At 53.3% G+C, this 15,635-nt stretch overlaps 1 protein-coding gene across 6 annotated transcripts in view; it reads right to left on the bottom strand.

The window, feature by feature from the left end:
* LOC306664073 (platelet-derived growth factor receptor beta) overlaps nt 1-15,635 on the bottom strand; it is a 36,424-nt gene that overhangs the window by 1,824 nt on the left and 18,965 nt on the right. For all 6 annotated transcript variants that reach the window (XM_079144750.1, XM_079144751.1, XM_079144749.1 and 3 more), the window contains 18 exons: nt 15,139-15,266; nt 14,857-15,031; nt 14,063-14,255; nt 13,299-13,414; nt 11,899-12,022; nt 11,145-11,356; nt 8,939-9,033; nt 7,993-8,125; nt 7,348-7,452; nt 6,918-7,028; nt 5,487-5,646; nt 4,341-4,501; nt 3,423-3,541; nt 3,083-3,205; nt 2,193-2,304; nt 1,620-1,719; nt 1,095-1,200; nt 39-271 (listed from right to left, as the gene is read on the bottom strand). In XM_079144750.1, the coding sequence (XP_079000876.1) occupies nt 39-271; nt 1,095-1,200; nt 1,620-1,719; nt 2,193-2,304; nt 3,083-3,205; nt 3,423-3,541; nt 4,341-4,501; nt 5,487-5,646; nt 6,918-7,028; nt 7,348-7,452; nt 7,993-8,125; nt 8,939-9,033; nt 11,145-11,356; nt 11,899-12,022; nt 13,299-13,414; nt 14,063-14,255; nt 14,857-15,031; nt 15,139-15,266 (2,506 nt within the window). The remainder of the gene's footprint in view (nt 1-38; nt 272-1,094; nt 1,201-1,619; nt 1,720-2,192; nt 2,305-3,082; nt 3,206-3,422; nt 3,542-4,340; nt 4,502-5,486; nt 5,647-6,917; nt 7,029-7,347; nt 7,453-7,992; nt 8,126-8,938; nt 9,034-11,144; nt 11,357-11,898; nt 12,023-13,298; nt 13,415-14,062; nt 14,256-14,856; nt 15,032-15,138; nt 15,267-15,635) is intronic.

The raw sequence follows: 15,635 nt of genomic DNA, 5'->3' as shown, positions 1-15,635 counted from the left end.
TGCACACTAGTGGCCCACATCTCAGCCGGGGTGGCTACCTGGCCAGGCTGGGGGAACCCTCCAATGGGCCTTCATCAGCAGTCTCAGGTTTGGGGTCAGGCAGGGGGATGATATAGTCATTGTCACCCTCGCTGGGCTGCACAGCAGTGTAGAGGACAGAGCTGGTGTCCAGGGGAGATCGGAGGCTGTGGAATCCAGGCAAGCGGGCTTGGGACCGAAGGATGGCTGGGTGGTCACTTCTCAGAAACTCCTCGTCCACCTGCTGGTACTTCTGCTCCGTGGGGCGGGGAGCATGGAGGAACATAATTGGTCAGATGGGAAATGCCCCAGTCAGCATCTGACCCAGCCTCTCCCACCTTGAGAATGCAAGCCAGATGGTGCTCAGAGAGGGAGAGGCTGTGCCCAAAGCCACACAGCTGAGCTGCCTCCCACCGGGCATCTCACAAGACCAGGTGGGCTCAGGACCATCCAGGGAGGGGCAGTTCTGGAACCAGCACCAGAACCCTAACTCTCCCTGACCTGGAGGAGGCAGGTCCTGCTCTCATTCCAACCTGACCTCCTCTGGTGGGGCCTCAGTGTCCCTTTCTAAGAGATGATGACAAGTCCCCTCCATCTCAGTCACCCCAGGGCAAACCCAAGGTGGGGAGGAGATGAGGAGTGGAGCTAAGGACAAGGCTGTGCCTGTGCCAGAGAGATGGGCATCTCCTCACCCTGCCCTGTCACCAGATGGGACAGGGGATTAGGCCCAGGAGGCCCCATGGGCCTCTGAGGAGCCAACAGCAGGGTCTGAGTGCTTGGGTACTGGAAGTCACGTGGCCTGGGGTTGTTCACACTTCTGAAGGAGCCCCAGGAGTTGGCACAGGGGCAAAGGTCATAGTCCCTCCTCCCTGTGTCAGATTAGTCAGTGTCACTTTTTTGTTCTGCTGGAATAAATGCAGCCAGACACCCCTTCTTAGGATCCGCAGAGTAACTGAGGTCCAGAGTAGAGGAAGGCTGTTTCCCCCAAATGCCAGCACAGCACAGCAAGCCTGGTGCCAGGGTCTATCTCTGGACAGGAGCTCTCTGCTCCCCACCCCCACCCTGCCTCAACATACCTTTTTGTATCCCTCAGCAAGCAGCCTCTCAAGAAGCAGCACAAGCTGGGAGAAGGGGGGTCGAACCTCAAACTTCTCTTCCCAGCACTTCTGCATGATCTGGTAGCTGGGGAGGGGCAGAGAGGTCAGGGTCTCTGGCTCTGTGGGGCCAGCCACATCATGTGATCACGTGACCCAGGTGTAGCCAAGAGGTTTTATCCTCATCACTCAGAGGTGGTTCTGATGGCATGTCACCCCAGCTGAGCCATCAGAGGTTGGCTCTGGGACTTTGGCAGTGCAAGTCATAGCTTGCAGTCTTGGTCTTCATGTGGGCAGTGCCCCCCTGACAGTGAGGCTGGCCCAGAGTCAAACCAAGCCTAGGGCAGAAGAGAGTCCCCATGCACAAGAACATCCAGAGACAGGTATTGCTAGAATTTTCTAGATCTCTGGGCTAATAAATCCCTTTGGTTGAAGCTGGTGGAGTTACATATCCATGTTTTCATCCAGGAAATCCTCCCACTGCACTCCCAGTAAGGCTCCACTCACATCTCGTCGGAGGCGTGAGCAGGCTGGGCCATGCGGTAACCTCGCTTGATGGCATTGTAGAACTGCTCGTTCATGGGCAGCTCCGGGTAAGGGGTGCCACCTGTTGAGGAGCAGAGTGAGGGATCCACGGGCTCAGAGGTGTGGAATAGGAGCAGGGTGCCCCTTCTACAGCACAGGGACAGGCACACTGGTCCTGGTTGGGGAAGGTGCAGTGTCCTTGGCATTAGGAAATGGGAGTTCCTTCCTGGGCTCCCAAGAGACACAGCACTCCTCAGGACAGAGAGCCAGAGGACACCAGAGCACAAGAAGCAGCACAAGCTGGGAGAAGGGGGGGGCCGAACTTCAAACTTCTCTTCCCAGCACTTCTGCAGGCTGTCTCCATACTTGGATAGGGAGATAAAGAGATCCATGGAGGGGAAGGTTCTTACCTCAGTGGCACAGTGGGGGGAAATAGCAGAGCACTGGCCTCTGTTCCCCTGACCATATCCCAGTGCCCCACCCACAGCCCCACCAGTTGGAAGGTGGAGGGAAAGGTCATGCTGTGCCCCTGAGGGCAGGGAAGAGGCAGCCCACCCAACGTGAAGATCTCCCAGAGAAGAATCCCGAAGGACCACACGTCGCTCAGGGTGGTGTAGAGGCTGTTGAAGATGCTCTCCGGGGCCATCCACTTCAGAGGCAGGAAGGTCTGTGGGCAGGAGCAGCACTGAGTGCACAGGGGGGCCAGTGGCACTTCCCAGCCACTCGCACCTGGGCGGCAGGAGGAGGTCCAGCAGCTCCAGGGCCAGCGCCTCACTCCTCCTCCCGGCTCTGCTCCCCACAGCTCCAGGTCCATCCCATTCCTGCCAGACAGCAGGGAGCCTTCCTCCTCATCAGCTAGGGACCTGGCAGCTCCTATCCATGGGGAAAAGCCCCCCGGGTTGAGAAGAGGGGTTGGGGAGCCAGGGACATGCCAAGCCACTTCCTAGTTCTCCTGGCTGCCTTTGATCCCTGGGGTCCAGAGCCCCTCCACTGTGGGGTTCACAGGAAGCAGGGAGATGGGAGATGGAGGGAGGCAGAGTGGTCACATTTTAAGCAAGCCCATCCCACTCCTGCCTGTGACCAATGCATCTGTTTTACTTATTCACTTGGTCCTCTTCCTCTGCCCATCACTCCTGGGACAACAGATTTGATCTGCACGCTCCCTTCCTGCCCCTCGCTGGACCCACTGCAGCTGGTCCCTCAGCCCTGTTGTGAGGAGTGGACTTGCACATGTATCCCTTTCCCACTCCAGGCACAGCTACTGGCTCCCAATCCTGTCCCTGTGCACACAGTTGCACAGGCACTGACCATCTTAGTGAGCAGGACGGGCCACTCAGAGTACCATGCTGAGCTCCTATGAGCTGCAGCCATGCTGCTCAGGAGGGAACCTGTTCCCGGGTCAGAAGCTCATGACCACCATCCCCCAGGGCCTGGTAGGTACTCACACTGCCTTTGGAGATGTAGTTTGAGTCCCGCATGATGTCTCTAGCCAGGCCAAAGTCACAGATCTTGACCAGCTTGCCCTCACAGATGAGCACGTTCCTGGCTGCCAGGTCTCGATGAACACACTGGGTCAGGGAAGAGAGGAGTGGACACCTTAGGAGAATTGTGGGAAGCCCTCCATGGCAGGGTTTAGGGAACCCCCACGCCAGGTGGAGGGTCCTCAGTCTTCCCACCAACAAAGGGAAGGTAATTATTTGATGGGGCCAGGTACTTAGAGATCTCTGGCCTTTTGGGGGACCCACTCCCCATAACCACGTCTTGCCCCACCATGACCACACCTACATTCTTAGAGGCCAGGAATTCCATGCCATTGGCCACTTGGTAGCTGAAGCCCACGAGGTCTGTGTAGCTAAGCACTGGAGACTCATTGATCAAAGTGGCCCGACAGGTCCTCTCAGGAGCTGGGGGAGAATAGAGAGTCACAGGCCACTTCGTGTACCCTAGTGGCCCAGAGGACCTTGTATTTTGACTTGTGGGGCTGAATGTCCAAGGCAGGTGGCTCCTGGATTTTCTAGGTCTCGCCTGACAGAATGGCCCTTTATGTTTAACCTAAACCTCTCCTGCTTTATTAGTGTCCTCAGCGGCCAGAAAAAAGTTTAGGGTGGGTATGGTGGCACATGCCTGTAATCCCACCTTTTGGGAGGTAGAGGCAGGAGAATCACAAGTTCAAAGCCAGTCTCAGCAACTTGGCAAGACCCTCAAAAACTTTGTGATATCCTGTCTCAAAAACAACCAAACCAAAATCAAAAAAGACCCCCCACCAAACTGGAAATGTAGCTTAGTGTAGCTCAGTGTTAGAGAGCCCCTGGGTTCAATTCCCAGTACTACCAAAAAAAAAAAAAAAAAAATGTTTATCCTTGCCTCCTGTTTCTTAGGATCTCTAGACCAACCTGGGGCCAGTTCAGAGCTGATCAATTTCCCTCCAGGTTCCAGGGGGCCAAGTGTGCCACAGTCCCACCCTAGCTCTTCCCCTCCCTGAGGGCTGTATTCATGCCGCTGGACCCAGAAACAGGGGTTTAATTGAGGTCCCACTGTATAGCAGTTTTGGGGACAGAACCAAGCTCAGTTTCCAATTTATGAAATGGGTGCAAGGCAATTTCCTCCAGATGGCTGCCAGGCTGGGCTTGTGAAGGGCTTGAAAAGAGCGCATCACAGCAGGGGTGTGAGTGTGTGCAGGTGTGAGCACACTGTGCCACCCACCAGAGGGAACGTAGTTATCATAGGGGGCCATGTAGCTGGAGGACTCAATGTCTGCATATGTGACGTCTCCTTTCAAGTCCAGCATGGGCACGTAGTCCACTGACTCGTCCTTGCTCATGTCCATGTAGCCACCGTCGCTCTCCCCAGTCAGGGACACATGGCTGGGCAAGAGGAACATAATGGGAAGGTCACTGGCCTTCTCCTTCCTTCCCCCTACCCTGCTCACCCTGGGGACCCAAGAGGCCTGTCACTGGTGGATTTCTTCTCTCGCTCATTCTCTCATTGTTCTTGAGTCTGTCACAACACAATGACCATGGGTCCAGTCCTCTGACTCACCTGTGTGACCCTGAGCTGCCACGATGACATAAGACCCAGTAAGTGTCCTCAGAGAGCTCTTAGGCAGGGGAGGTCACAGTGCCCAGGACAAGGTCACAGGAGGGGTGGACACAGAGCTGCCTGTCTGGGGCCCTCCTGCACACCAGCCACGCCCCACAGGGGTCCGGGCATGACCCAGGGTGGGCAGCAAGGTGTTCCCTTGATACCTCTGCCTGTGGCCTTAGCTCCCCAAAGAGCCGTGGGTTGTACACACGTGTCTGTGTGGGCAGCATAAAGACGGGAAGGACATCAGTCAATGTGGTGGAGGGTAGCCGAATGCCAATGTCTTAGCACTGATCTGAGTCACCCTTGGCTTTGCTTTTGTAGTCAGCAAAAGAACGGAGAATTGTTCTTTTCAGAAACATTGAAGCCAGGAGTTGAGCAGCAGAGGGGAACTGGGGGGCATGTGCAGAGGGAATGGGGAGCAGGTGGGGGAGCGGGGCCCACAGTGTACCTCGGGAGGCCCAGCTCTCAGCCCACCACTGCCTCTGCCCACAGGTAGGAGACATGACGCCTTGGACACAGGGATGGCGTGTGAGTTCAGGGATCCCGTGTGCAGAGGGCTCAAGCACAGGCCTGGCACCATGGGGCAGGTAGCAGGGGGCAGCAGATCCCACCACTATGCCCACCACTCCTGTCCTTCCCTGGTCTAGGGCGGTTGACAAGAAACAGCCCCGGCTCCCACAGTCACTGTCCCCACCCCTCGGCCCCAGCTCCCTGTCCTGCAGGAGCAAGGAGCGAGGGGCTGTGCAGGTGCCCACGTCCTCCTACCTGGGCAGGGGCGGCCCCACGGGCAGGGCGTTGCTGTAGAGCTCTGCACTGGGCGGGCGGTGCTTGTCCGAGTGGTGCTGCAGGAAGCTGTGCTTGTTGCGGTGCAGGTAGTCCACCAGGTCACCATAGCGGCAGTACTCGGTGATGATGTAGATGGGGCCTGGGGGAGGGCGCGTGGGCACAAGCCCAGGAGGCTCAGGCTTCCATGAGGCCCACGGGGCCAATACTCAAGCTGAAGGTGGGAGAGGTCGTGGGCCTGACTGCTGAGGGTCGGCCCCTTGTGAACCTGGGTCCTCCTCCTGCCTCCAACTGCAGGCAACGTGGATTCCCTGGGCCTCCCCTTCCCCGTCTGTGAACTAACACCCACTTCTAAGGGCTGTCACAAGGACGAGTGAGGGGATACCTCTGTCACATGGCAGGTAACAAGAGCACAACTGCTGTTTTCAAACTTAACCTTATTATGGAGCCCAGTATCCATAAAGTAGGCAAAGGAAACTGCTTATTATTATCAGTTTACTGGTTTCATTCAAATTTAATGCATTTACCTAAAGTCAACTAGTCAAAAGTAAAGATATTGATGAAAAGAAAACTTTCTGAAATGAGTGCCAGGCACAGGGGACCATGACTGTAATCCCAGCTACTCTAGAGGCTGAAGAAGGAGGATGACAAATGTAAGGCCAGCCTAGGCAACTCATGAAACCTTCAGCAACTTAGGAAAAGTCTCAAAATAAAAAATAAAAAGGGTTGGGGATGAAGCTCAGTGGCAAAGTACCCCTTGTTTCAATGTCCAGTACAAAAAAGAAAGAAAGTAAAACAAATCAAAACACAGTTTTTGAAATGAGTTCTCATTGCAGACATGAATGGGTCTATGGATACTTCTGTATTTTGATTTGATTGCACAATACTGAGGAAAATTCCAAATCTCTCAAAAGCAGCTAAAAATGGCCATAATGGTTAGTGTTTTTTTCTTTCTTTCTTTTTTTGCAACTCAACTTGCAATGACATCTTCAAATAAACACAGATGGGCAGAGTAACTTTCTTCTGTGATCAGAAGAAAAGCAGGTCCCACTTAGCTCACTGGTGGTCTCCAGGAGTGGCTAGTGGGGTTGGTGGGTAACATGACTCTTCTCAGTGTCATATGAGCTATTGTTTATTATAGTTTTCTAAACGTATTGTGAAAATACAAGAATGTCCAAGGACACTTTGATATGGAAACTGGTGGGACTAGAAGCCTGAGGAGTACTTTGGCCATGAAGATAGGACCCTGTGAGCTCCTAAGTGCCACACCCATCTGGGGCTGTGAAGAGAGAGTGCTGGGCAGGAGGACCTGGCCCCGCCCTCTGCACTGTCCTGGTGTCCACAGATGAGGCAGGAGTGGGGGCAGTCTGGGTCAGCGGGCATTTCCCCTGAGTCCTGGGGTGGCTTTCCTACCTCCTTTGGTGCAGGCCCCCAGCAGGTTGACCACGTTCAGGTGGGGCCCCAGGTGGCTCATGATCTTCAACTCCGACATGAGGGCTTGCTTCTCACTGCTGCGGGCTGTGGCTGCAGGGAAGGGGCTTAGTCCAGCTGGTCACTGAGGCTTCTTAGAGGACCCATGGGAGCTACCCAGGCTCCTCTGCCCCACCCCAGGCTGCAAGACCACCCGGACTGGTACAAGGGAGCCTGTGCCCACACCCTGGGCAGGGAAAGAGGGAGGGAACAGGGACTGAGGAGGGCAGGCTCAGGACCCTCTCCTGGTGTGACCACAGTCCCTCTGTCCAGTACATGAAAACCAGCTACTCTGGGAGAGGCTGAATGTGCTGGGAGATAGAGAGGGGAGGTGGGGACCCCTGTGAAGGAGGAGCAAGCACACAGGACTCACATTTCAGCATCTTGACGGCCACTTTCATGGTGGACTGTGAATGGCTCAGGCCATGAGCTGTAGCCTCCACCACCTGCCCGAAGGCCCCAGAGCCAAGGGTGCGTCCTAGAGTGAAAGAGTCCCTCAGTTCCTGGTCACCAGCAAGCTGTACTCCCCCTTCCCACCCAGGGGATCAACCTACACATCCCTCAAATTCCCTGGATTTATTGTGCCCCCACCAAAAAAGGCTCCTGCAACCATAAGCCTCTCAGTCCTTCCTGGTGTCTCATCAAAGTCCTGCCTGCTCTCTGTCCCATCTGACTTCCTAGGAGCCCTCCTCCCTCCCCATGGGAGCAGAGTCCCTCCACACCCCTTCAGCCTCCCTAGCTAGATGAAGCACAGGCTGGCACTGGGCCTGTCCTCAGTGCTTCCTTTCTTGCTATAGAGGGTCCTAACTCAGAGTCTCAGGCTCACAGGACTCAATGCTGGGCAGTCCTGGGGTTCTTCTTGACCTTGTTTTGCAGAGGAGGAGACTGAAAGCCAGCAAAGGCAAGATACCAGCCCCAGGTCTCATAGCTAGTCATGGTCAGGCTGAGTCCAGTCCCAAGCTAATCTTTCCTCCACTTCAAGTCCCCAAACTGCCATGTGACACCCAGCAGGACTGACCAAGCACAAGCTGGTCCCGTGGCAATTCCCAGGTGGAATCGTAGGGCAGCTGCATGGGGTCCACATAGATGTACTCATGGCCATCAGAGCTCACAGACTCAATCACCTTCCACCGAATCTCATAGCGGGGCTTCTGCAGGAACAGGACCAGCACAAGCAATAGAGCATCAGAGAGGGTCTTTGGACCTAAAGTGACTAGGCACAGACTCAGGACAGATGGGCCAGGAGACTCTAAGACCCAAGAGGGGCAGGGCAAAACAGAAGTCACACAGCAAGTCAAGGCCTCATGGGCTCAGGGAATAGGTCCCGAGGGGTTCCAGTGGGAGGAGGTGGGCGGAGGAATCCCTGGGGTGTGAGAGACTGAGGATCTCCTGACAGCCAGGGGCCCAGTTCATCAGAAGAACCTCAGCAGCTTCTCTTGGAGGCTCTGCTGCTCCTCAGGTGGGAGTAGAGGAGCAGGCGGCCCTGGACCGGGTCTCTCCCCACATGAGGTGGTCCCCGAAGGGCTCTCAGAAGTATGGAACTTTTGAATGTTGAAATTTAGGATGCTGAAATCATAGAATTTGACTAGAATGATAGAATCATAGTAATAGCAATTCTAATTTGGGAATCTTAAGATTTTGGAATTAGAGAGTCATGAAATCTCAGGACATTGCATTGCAATTATAGACTAGTTAAGAGGATCTGAATGCATCCATAGGAGTCTCCATGGGTGATGGGGACAGGCAGAACCTGGGGTTGGAGGGCATCAGGGCCAGGGGACCCTGGACAGCTTGGATCAGGCCTGTGTTTGCCCAGGCTGCTGGGGGTGGAGGCAGCTCAGAGACCCTGAGTTTCCACCTGAGCTCCATGCTGGGCCCCACCTGTGACCAGATCCTGCAGCATGGGGTAGGGGCCATGCAGACCAAGTGTACCAACACTACCCACTAGGCAAGATGGGACTCACCTTCTGCCAGAGCATGATGAGGATGATGAGGGAGATGATTGTGAGAACCACCAAGGCCAGGATGGCTGAGATCACCACCACCTTGAAGGGGAGGGCTGGGGACAGAGACCAGAGCAGGCCATGAGCAAGCAGGAAGTGGGTAGCTGCTCTCCCCTATCCCAAGTCAGGCACCAAAATCCCTTCCTACCCCTTATGCCCTGACAGAAACCACCCACCTCTTCAATGGCCTGTGATGTCAGACTTTCAGCCTCTTGCTCTGGGCCACACATTCAGCCTTTCTTATAAACCTCCATTCCCTCAGTTACCACCCCCAGTTCAGATTCCCGTGGCCTCCATGTTCCTTTAGCTCCACCAGGGTCAGTATTGCCTTTCTGCCCCAGTGCTCAGCTGGGTGCAAAACCCTTCTCTGGGATCCTGTGCATTGCCTGGGTCTCCTACAAGACCTTGATCCTCTGAGGACCATGCCCTTGCAAGGCCTTCATCTTCCCTATCCTGCCCCACTGGCTACCCACATGCCCCTTTAGAACTTGGTTCTTCCTCTTCTGTCCCCTTCCTGCCCTTCTGATCTCTGGGGAGTCCTGCCTGCCCCGTATCCTCCTCAGGGTCACAGACCCACACCACTGTCTGCTCCCCCTTTCCAAGCAGCCTCACACATCCAGGACCTGAGGGGAAAGCCTGCATCCTCCAGGGAGTCCTCTGAGTAAAGAGGAGCTGTCCCACAGCCATCTCAGCCCAGATCATGATGCATGGCGTCACCTCTGCAGGCGAACTTCTGCCTTCACTCAGAGCTGGTCTGCGGGTCAGGGTGTCCACACTGTCTGCCCAGGTGCCCACTTACTCAGGGACTTGTGTGCATGCCTGGGAGGGTGGATGAGGTAAGGATGTCTTTAAAAACCCACCTACACTACAGAAAAGGGGGCAGGAGGCCAGAGTGTACAACAGGCATGCACACGTACAAGGCCGCTAACCCTGCCCGAGTACACAGTGTGCACCAAGCCTCACGTGGACCTCGGAGCCTGCTGGCTCTGGCTTCTGTGGACCCTGAGAGCCCCACTTCTTCCCACTGCCTTCCTCATTTTCTCCCCACCCCAAACCCCCAAATCCACACCCACTCCATGCTCCAGGCAATGGGAATTCCTTTCCTTTCTTAGAACCCGCCCTGCCTCAAGGCTTTCCCACAGACCTTTCCCTCTGACTGGGACACTCTTGCTCACCAGGCTGACTGCCAGTCATCTTTCAGGATTGACCTAAAGAACTTTTTTTCCCAGGACATTTTCTCAATCCTCAAGCCCTCCAGGTTTTCTCCCCAGGGTGGTGATCCCAAGATTGCTTATCCCACCACCTTGTCCCCTGGTCTTTGGATATAAGCACTAGGAGGGTAGTAAAGGGTAATCCATTGGCACAAGACGTTGGGTCCCATAACTATTTATTGAATAAGAAAACAGGTGAATGAATGAAGTGCATTCATGTAAGTGTGTGAATACACAGGATTGGGCAGCTAGGCATGCAAACACATCTGTGCACTGCTAGGACTGTTTCTATGTGTAATACTTGTGCATGTATATGTGCCTTCTAAGATATATGCACTGTACAGCAGCCATACACGTTTAGGTATTGTGCTCGCCCATTCTTCCAGAAAGATGTGCTGCAATGAGATGCTTACAGACATGCACTAATACACTTCACACTCATGCACAGAAATTGCACATGTATTATTTGTACACATTTTTAGGTTTATACACAAGCCTGGGAATCGGGCATGCTTATATACATGGCTTATAAACATATATTCTATGGGCTTACACATTCAAATAAGCATCTTGCATGCTTGAGTACATGCATACAGACATATACTCTAGCTTATTTGTGTATCTGGGGATTAGGCATTCTTCAGCACAAAGCTTACAAATCAATACACAGAGAGTTTGCATCTGTGTTCTGAGAACAGGGCTGCTCATGGTCAGGGCTCCATATCCAGTTTACTTTCTCTCTGTAGAAGCAGACAGCGCTACTCAAACCATGGTTTCTACACTTGTGTTGGTACATGTGTGTCCATCATGTATTGTGTAAGGTGCAGAGGAACACACTCATGGATTTCACAATGTTCCTGTGTGACTAGGTTGTGCTGACTTGGTCCCCTGTGGGTACATGGGCTCAGTCCCCATATATGGCAGGGTCAAGGTGGGGGTGAGCTGGGGAGACTCACAATGTGGCACCACGGTAACCTCCTGCATATCCTGGCCCAGCGGGTTGTGCAGCATGCAGCGCACCGACAGTGGTTGATCCACGTGGCGCAGGCGCAACGTGCTCACCACCTCGTACTCCTGTTCCTCCGCCCAGTACGTCACATTAGTCTCCAACTGACTTTCCTCCTCGGAACTGTTCCCCAGTGGTATGGGCGGCAGCTCGCGTGGACACCTGTCAAAGGAGACAGGGATCTGCTTGCAGCCTCACCCTTCTGCAGGGTGTGGGGGAAATGGAGGCAAAAAGCAGGCGGCGGCCGCCCAGTGGAGCAGTGCATGTCTAGTTCCTGTGACCTAAGCGGGTTCCTCCTGTGATTCCCCAGACTGATCAGCAGGGGGCGCCTACATTCCAGAACCAAGAACCCTGAATTGCAAAATCCACTCATTTTGACCACCAGGTCACACACGCAGTGTGTTGAGGTAGGTCAGATCCTCAACTCAACCCTGCCTCTACCCACTACAGCATAGTCAGCCCTAGTCAGAAACAGAACATCAACTGGGTGGGTGAGGCCTCTCTGGGCACAGACCCTACTGTGGGCCCAGTCCAAGGGTCAAGATAAGGAAAAGGGACAATTTAGGTCATGCAGAGCAGCTCCTAGGAGGTGATGGAGTAATCTTCTGGGATGTGGCTCTAATTTGGAGCAATGTGCCAGAGAAAAGGGAGGACTTGCACCCTGCTCTGATGCCCTAGGAGAATAAGGTCCAGGATCTGCTCACCTTTTGAGGTCTCTGCAGGTAGACCAGGTGACATTTGGCTGGGGCATGCCTCGGCCACGACAACGAACTGTCTGCTCCCCATTGGCAGGGTGACTCTCGCTCAGCTCCAGCACACGAACAGGGACTGCAAGGGGGAAGGTCCAGCATCAGGAGGAAGGTGGGGAGGTGAAAATAGACCCTCAACAGGAGAGGCCCTCAGGGAGACTGGCCCAGAGCCTCCCTCAGGGGAGGGCTGCAGACCTCAGGTGAACACAGATACCAGGAATACTTGGAAAGCTGATGAATTTCCCCTGGGCTACTTCAAAGGGAAAGTCTCAGTAGGGTGCTAGTCTGTCCTTAACACCTCTCAGACTTCCTAACCTTCCCTCTTAACAAAGAGAGAACAGGCCTCAAGCTCAGAGCCCTGGGCAGCCCTGTTCATAAAACTGGATTGAATAACATTTGTCTTGTTTTCTTGGAGTTGATTTTAGTGGTTGCTTTATATTTATGACATGTGATGCTGATTTTCCATCTACAGTTGAGGGGTTCAATTTTGTCTTTCAAAATATATTTATTTTTAGAAAGTCAATTGACAAAACATGAAGTCATCACCATGGCATTCCTAAGCTCAAGTCCCTGCAATGGTTTTTCGTTTCAATCACAGTAGAAACCAAAGCTGTACCAGACCCACAGCACCCACACATCTGCCCTCTCCTCACCCCTTCCCCATCTCTGCTGTGACCTCACCCCCTGACACTCTTCCTCTCTCCTTCTTCTGACCTCAGAACTTCCTTCCATTGTTCTGGCCTTTGCATTGCCAGGGCTGTCTCCCCAAATTTCCACTTAGTTAATGCCCTCATCTTCTTCAAGTCTTCACACAAATGTCACCTTCTCAATCTGGCCAAAGCAAACAAGGTCAACCCTGATCACCATATTAAAACTGTACTTCACCCAGCCCCTGTGCCCTGCACTCTATTTCCCTGCCCTGCCTTTTGCCATTCCTTCCCACAGTGCCCGTTACCTTCTAACATGTGTCATTTGCTGGGGTTTCCTCTCCTACTGCTAAATGTCTCTCCCCAAAGGCAAGGTCTCAAGAACTTCCAACAGAGAGGCATATGGTAGTTGCTCAATAAATATCTATTGAATTAGTAGTACCATATAAATGGACTATGGGAAGGAAAAATCATGTCTTGGGGACATGAATGCCCAAGGTTTTGGAAACACCACTCTAGCCTGATGGCCTCCCTTTACAGCTGGGGAAAGTGAGGTCCAGAGAAGGGACATGGCAGGTCAATGGTCAAGAATCCAGCCTACTTAGTTCCAGATCCTCTCCAGTTCCTCCTATAGGTGGGAGGGCAGTGGAGGAAGAGGGAATGGGGGCAGAGAAGAAGAAGGGAAGAGGGGACAAAGGTGATCCTCACCATTGACCTGCAGCTTGAAGGAAAGTTTGGCCTCAGCATCCTCATGGAAGGCCCGCATGGTATAGTAGCCAGCCTCTGCCACCTTCACCCGCACCAGCGTCAGTTCTGATACATACCTAGGAAATGGGACAAGCCAGGAAACCCAGCTGTCAGAGCTGGAAGAATTCTCCCACCTCCCACCTTCTTATACAGACAGGAAAAACAAGTTACAGGGAAGAGAAGGGGCTTGCCAAGGTCCCACAGTGTCAGCAGCAGAGCCAGGACTCCAACCTAGTCTCCTGAGTCCCCACTGATAAGCAGTTCCACTAAGCCAAGAAGAAGGAAAGATTGGAAGGGACTGGAAGTGGGAGAGGTATAATTCATTCTCCCTCCACAGAAGGGGCCTAACATGTTTTATCCTCATTTATCACTTCTCTGTCAGAATGCTAATCTCCAGGCTTGGGGACATCACAGGTGGCAGTGAGTGGCCCTCCTGGCACACTCTTCCCAGAAATTCTGCCTTTGTCTTTGGGCTGCCACCTGCTGGCTCCACACATCACTAAGAGAACATCTGGGTGATCATCTGACCAGTGTCTGTTTCCCCCACTGACTCAGAAACCCTGGGCACACTGAAATTCTCTCCTGTCCCTGTAGTATCCCCATGCCTGGCACTGATCCTGGCATATAGTAGACTCTCAGGAAAGGTGGGCCTAGGTTTGTCGGATGTCTGTTGGCTGCTTGGTAGCTGAAAACTTCAAAAAATGGAGTGGATAGCAGTTGCTCACCGGGTCTCCGACACATTGCGCGTGGACAGGGCAATCTCTCCTGCGCTGGAATCGCCCAGGGTACGGTTCTCCTTGAACCACAGCACAGTGGGCGGTGGGTAGGCTTCAAACACCACTTGTAGTGTTCGGCTTCTGTGCAGCTCAGCAATTTGTATAGGGCCCAGCTCTTCCAGAAGACGCACGTAGCCACTCTCTGCAAGATACAGCTGTCAGGAGGGGTCCTGAGGGCGGGGCTATTCCCAGCCACCAATGGGGCTGCCCTTCCCAGAGGCGGAGCTCCTGGAGGCGGAGCATTAACTGAACACCGAAGGAATCCAGACTTCTGGGGCCTAAGCTTCAGGCTTTATAGGAACTCATTCAGTGAAGGAGCTGGGGTTGAAGTTGGGGCTGGGACTGGGGCTGGGGACGAATCTGGCTCTGATATTAGTGTTGGAGCCAGTTTTGAGGTTGAGACTGGAGTTGTAGTTCTCTTGTTCAGGCTTGGTATTGTAGCCGAAGTATACTGGAGTCTCAAACAGGGGCCAAAGTTGGAGATAGGGCTGCCTAGGCCTGTGATGCGTTTGGGATTTGAAATCAGGTTGGGGCTAGCGTTCTGACTAGACAGAAAGTCTACTTTGGGATTAGGGTTGAATGGGGCTGACACTGCACTTTGATTTGGGATTGACCTTGGAATTGGGGCTTTGAGTGGCACAAAGTCTAGGGCCACACTGGAAAGTGGTTGATTGTACCCTGGGGCTGTACCAGGATCGGTTCCAGCTCAGACAAGGGTTAGGAACTGATTCTAAGGCACCCACCGACCACAGTGACATTGATGGCCTTTTCATCTCGATGGTCATTCACACTCTCTGACACATTGCAGATGTAGGTCCCTGAGTCATCCAGCTCAGCATTGGGGATGTGCAGGATGGAGCGAATGTGGGAGGGCACATCAAAGAGGAAATCTGTCACTGGCTCTACCAGGCGCCCACTCTGCAGGAACAAGGTGGGCAGGTTCTCTAAATAAGCAGGGGCCCATGAGATGTCAGTCTACAGGCTGAGATATCCTGGTCCCTCCCCCAGCCATGGCCCAGCATTACCTCCATGCGGGGGTACGTCCACTCAAAGTTGACCACCTCATTCCCTGTCACAATGCACATGATGGTAATGTTCTCACCCTGGCGAACCACAGTCTGCACTGCATTCACGGAGACATTGATGGATGAAACTGGAGGAGAGAGGTTGGCTTAGCACTGGGGAAATCACACCGGCCACCAGCACTTCAACTTGGGCATGGAATAGGAGTACACAGAGGAATGCATGTTCTAATGGAAGATTCATCCACTCAAAAAAACATTTATTGAATGCCTACTGTATGCCAAATTCTTATTCTAGGTACTGGTGCTATAGGAATGAATATGACAGACAAAACTTTTGTCCTCATGGAGCTTACATTCTAGAAGGGATAACAGTCTAGAAATTAAAGTCTCCTCTGGTGATCTAAGAAGAGGATAAATTTACTGAGGACTCCTCCTGTGCTGTAAAACTTCCATCTTTTATTTTATCTAATCTTCACGATAATCCTGTAAGGTGGGCA

This window comes from Sciurus vulgaris (assembly GCF_902686455.1).
Source record: "Sciurus vulgaris genome assembly, chromosome: 6".
NCBI classification, from domain to species: Eukaryota; Metazoa; Chordata; class Mammalia; order Rodentia; family Sciuridae; genus Sciurus; species Sciurus vulgaris.
This window is presented reverse-complemented; position numbering and strand designations above follow the sequence as displayed.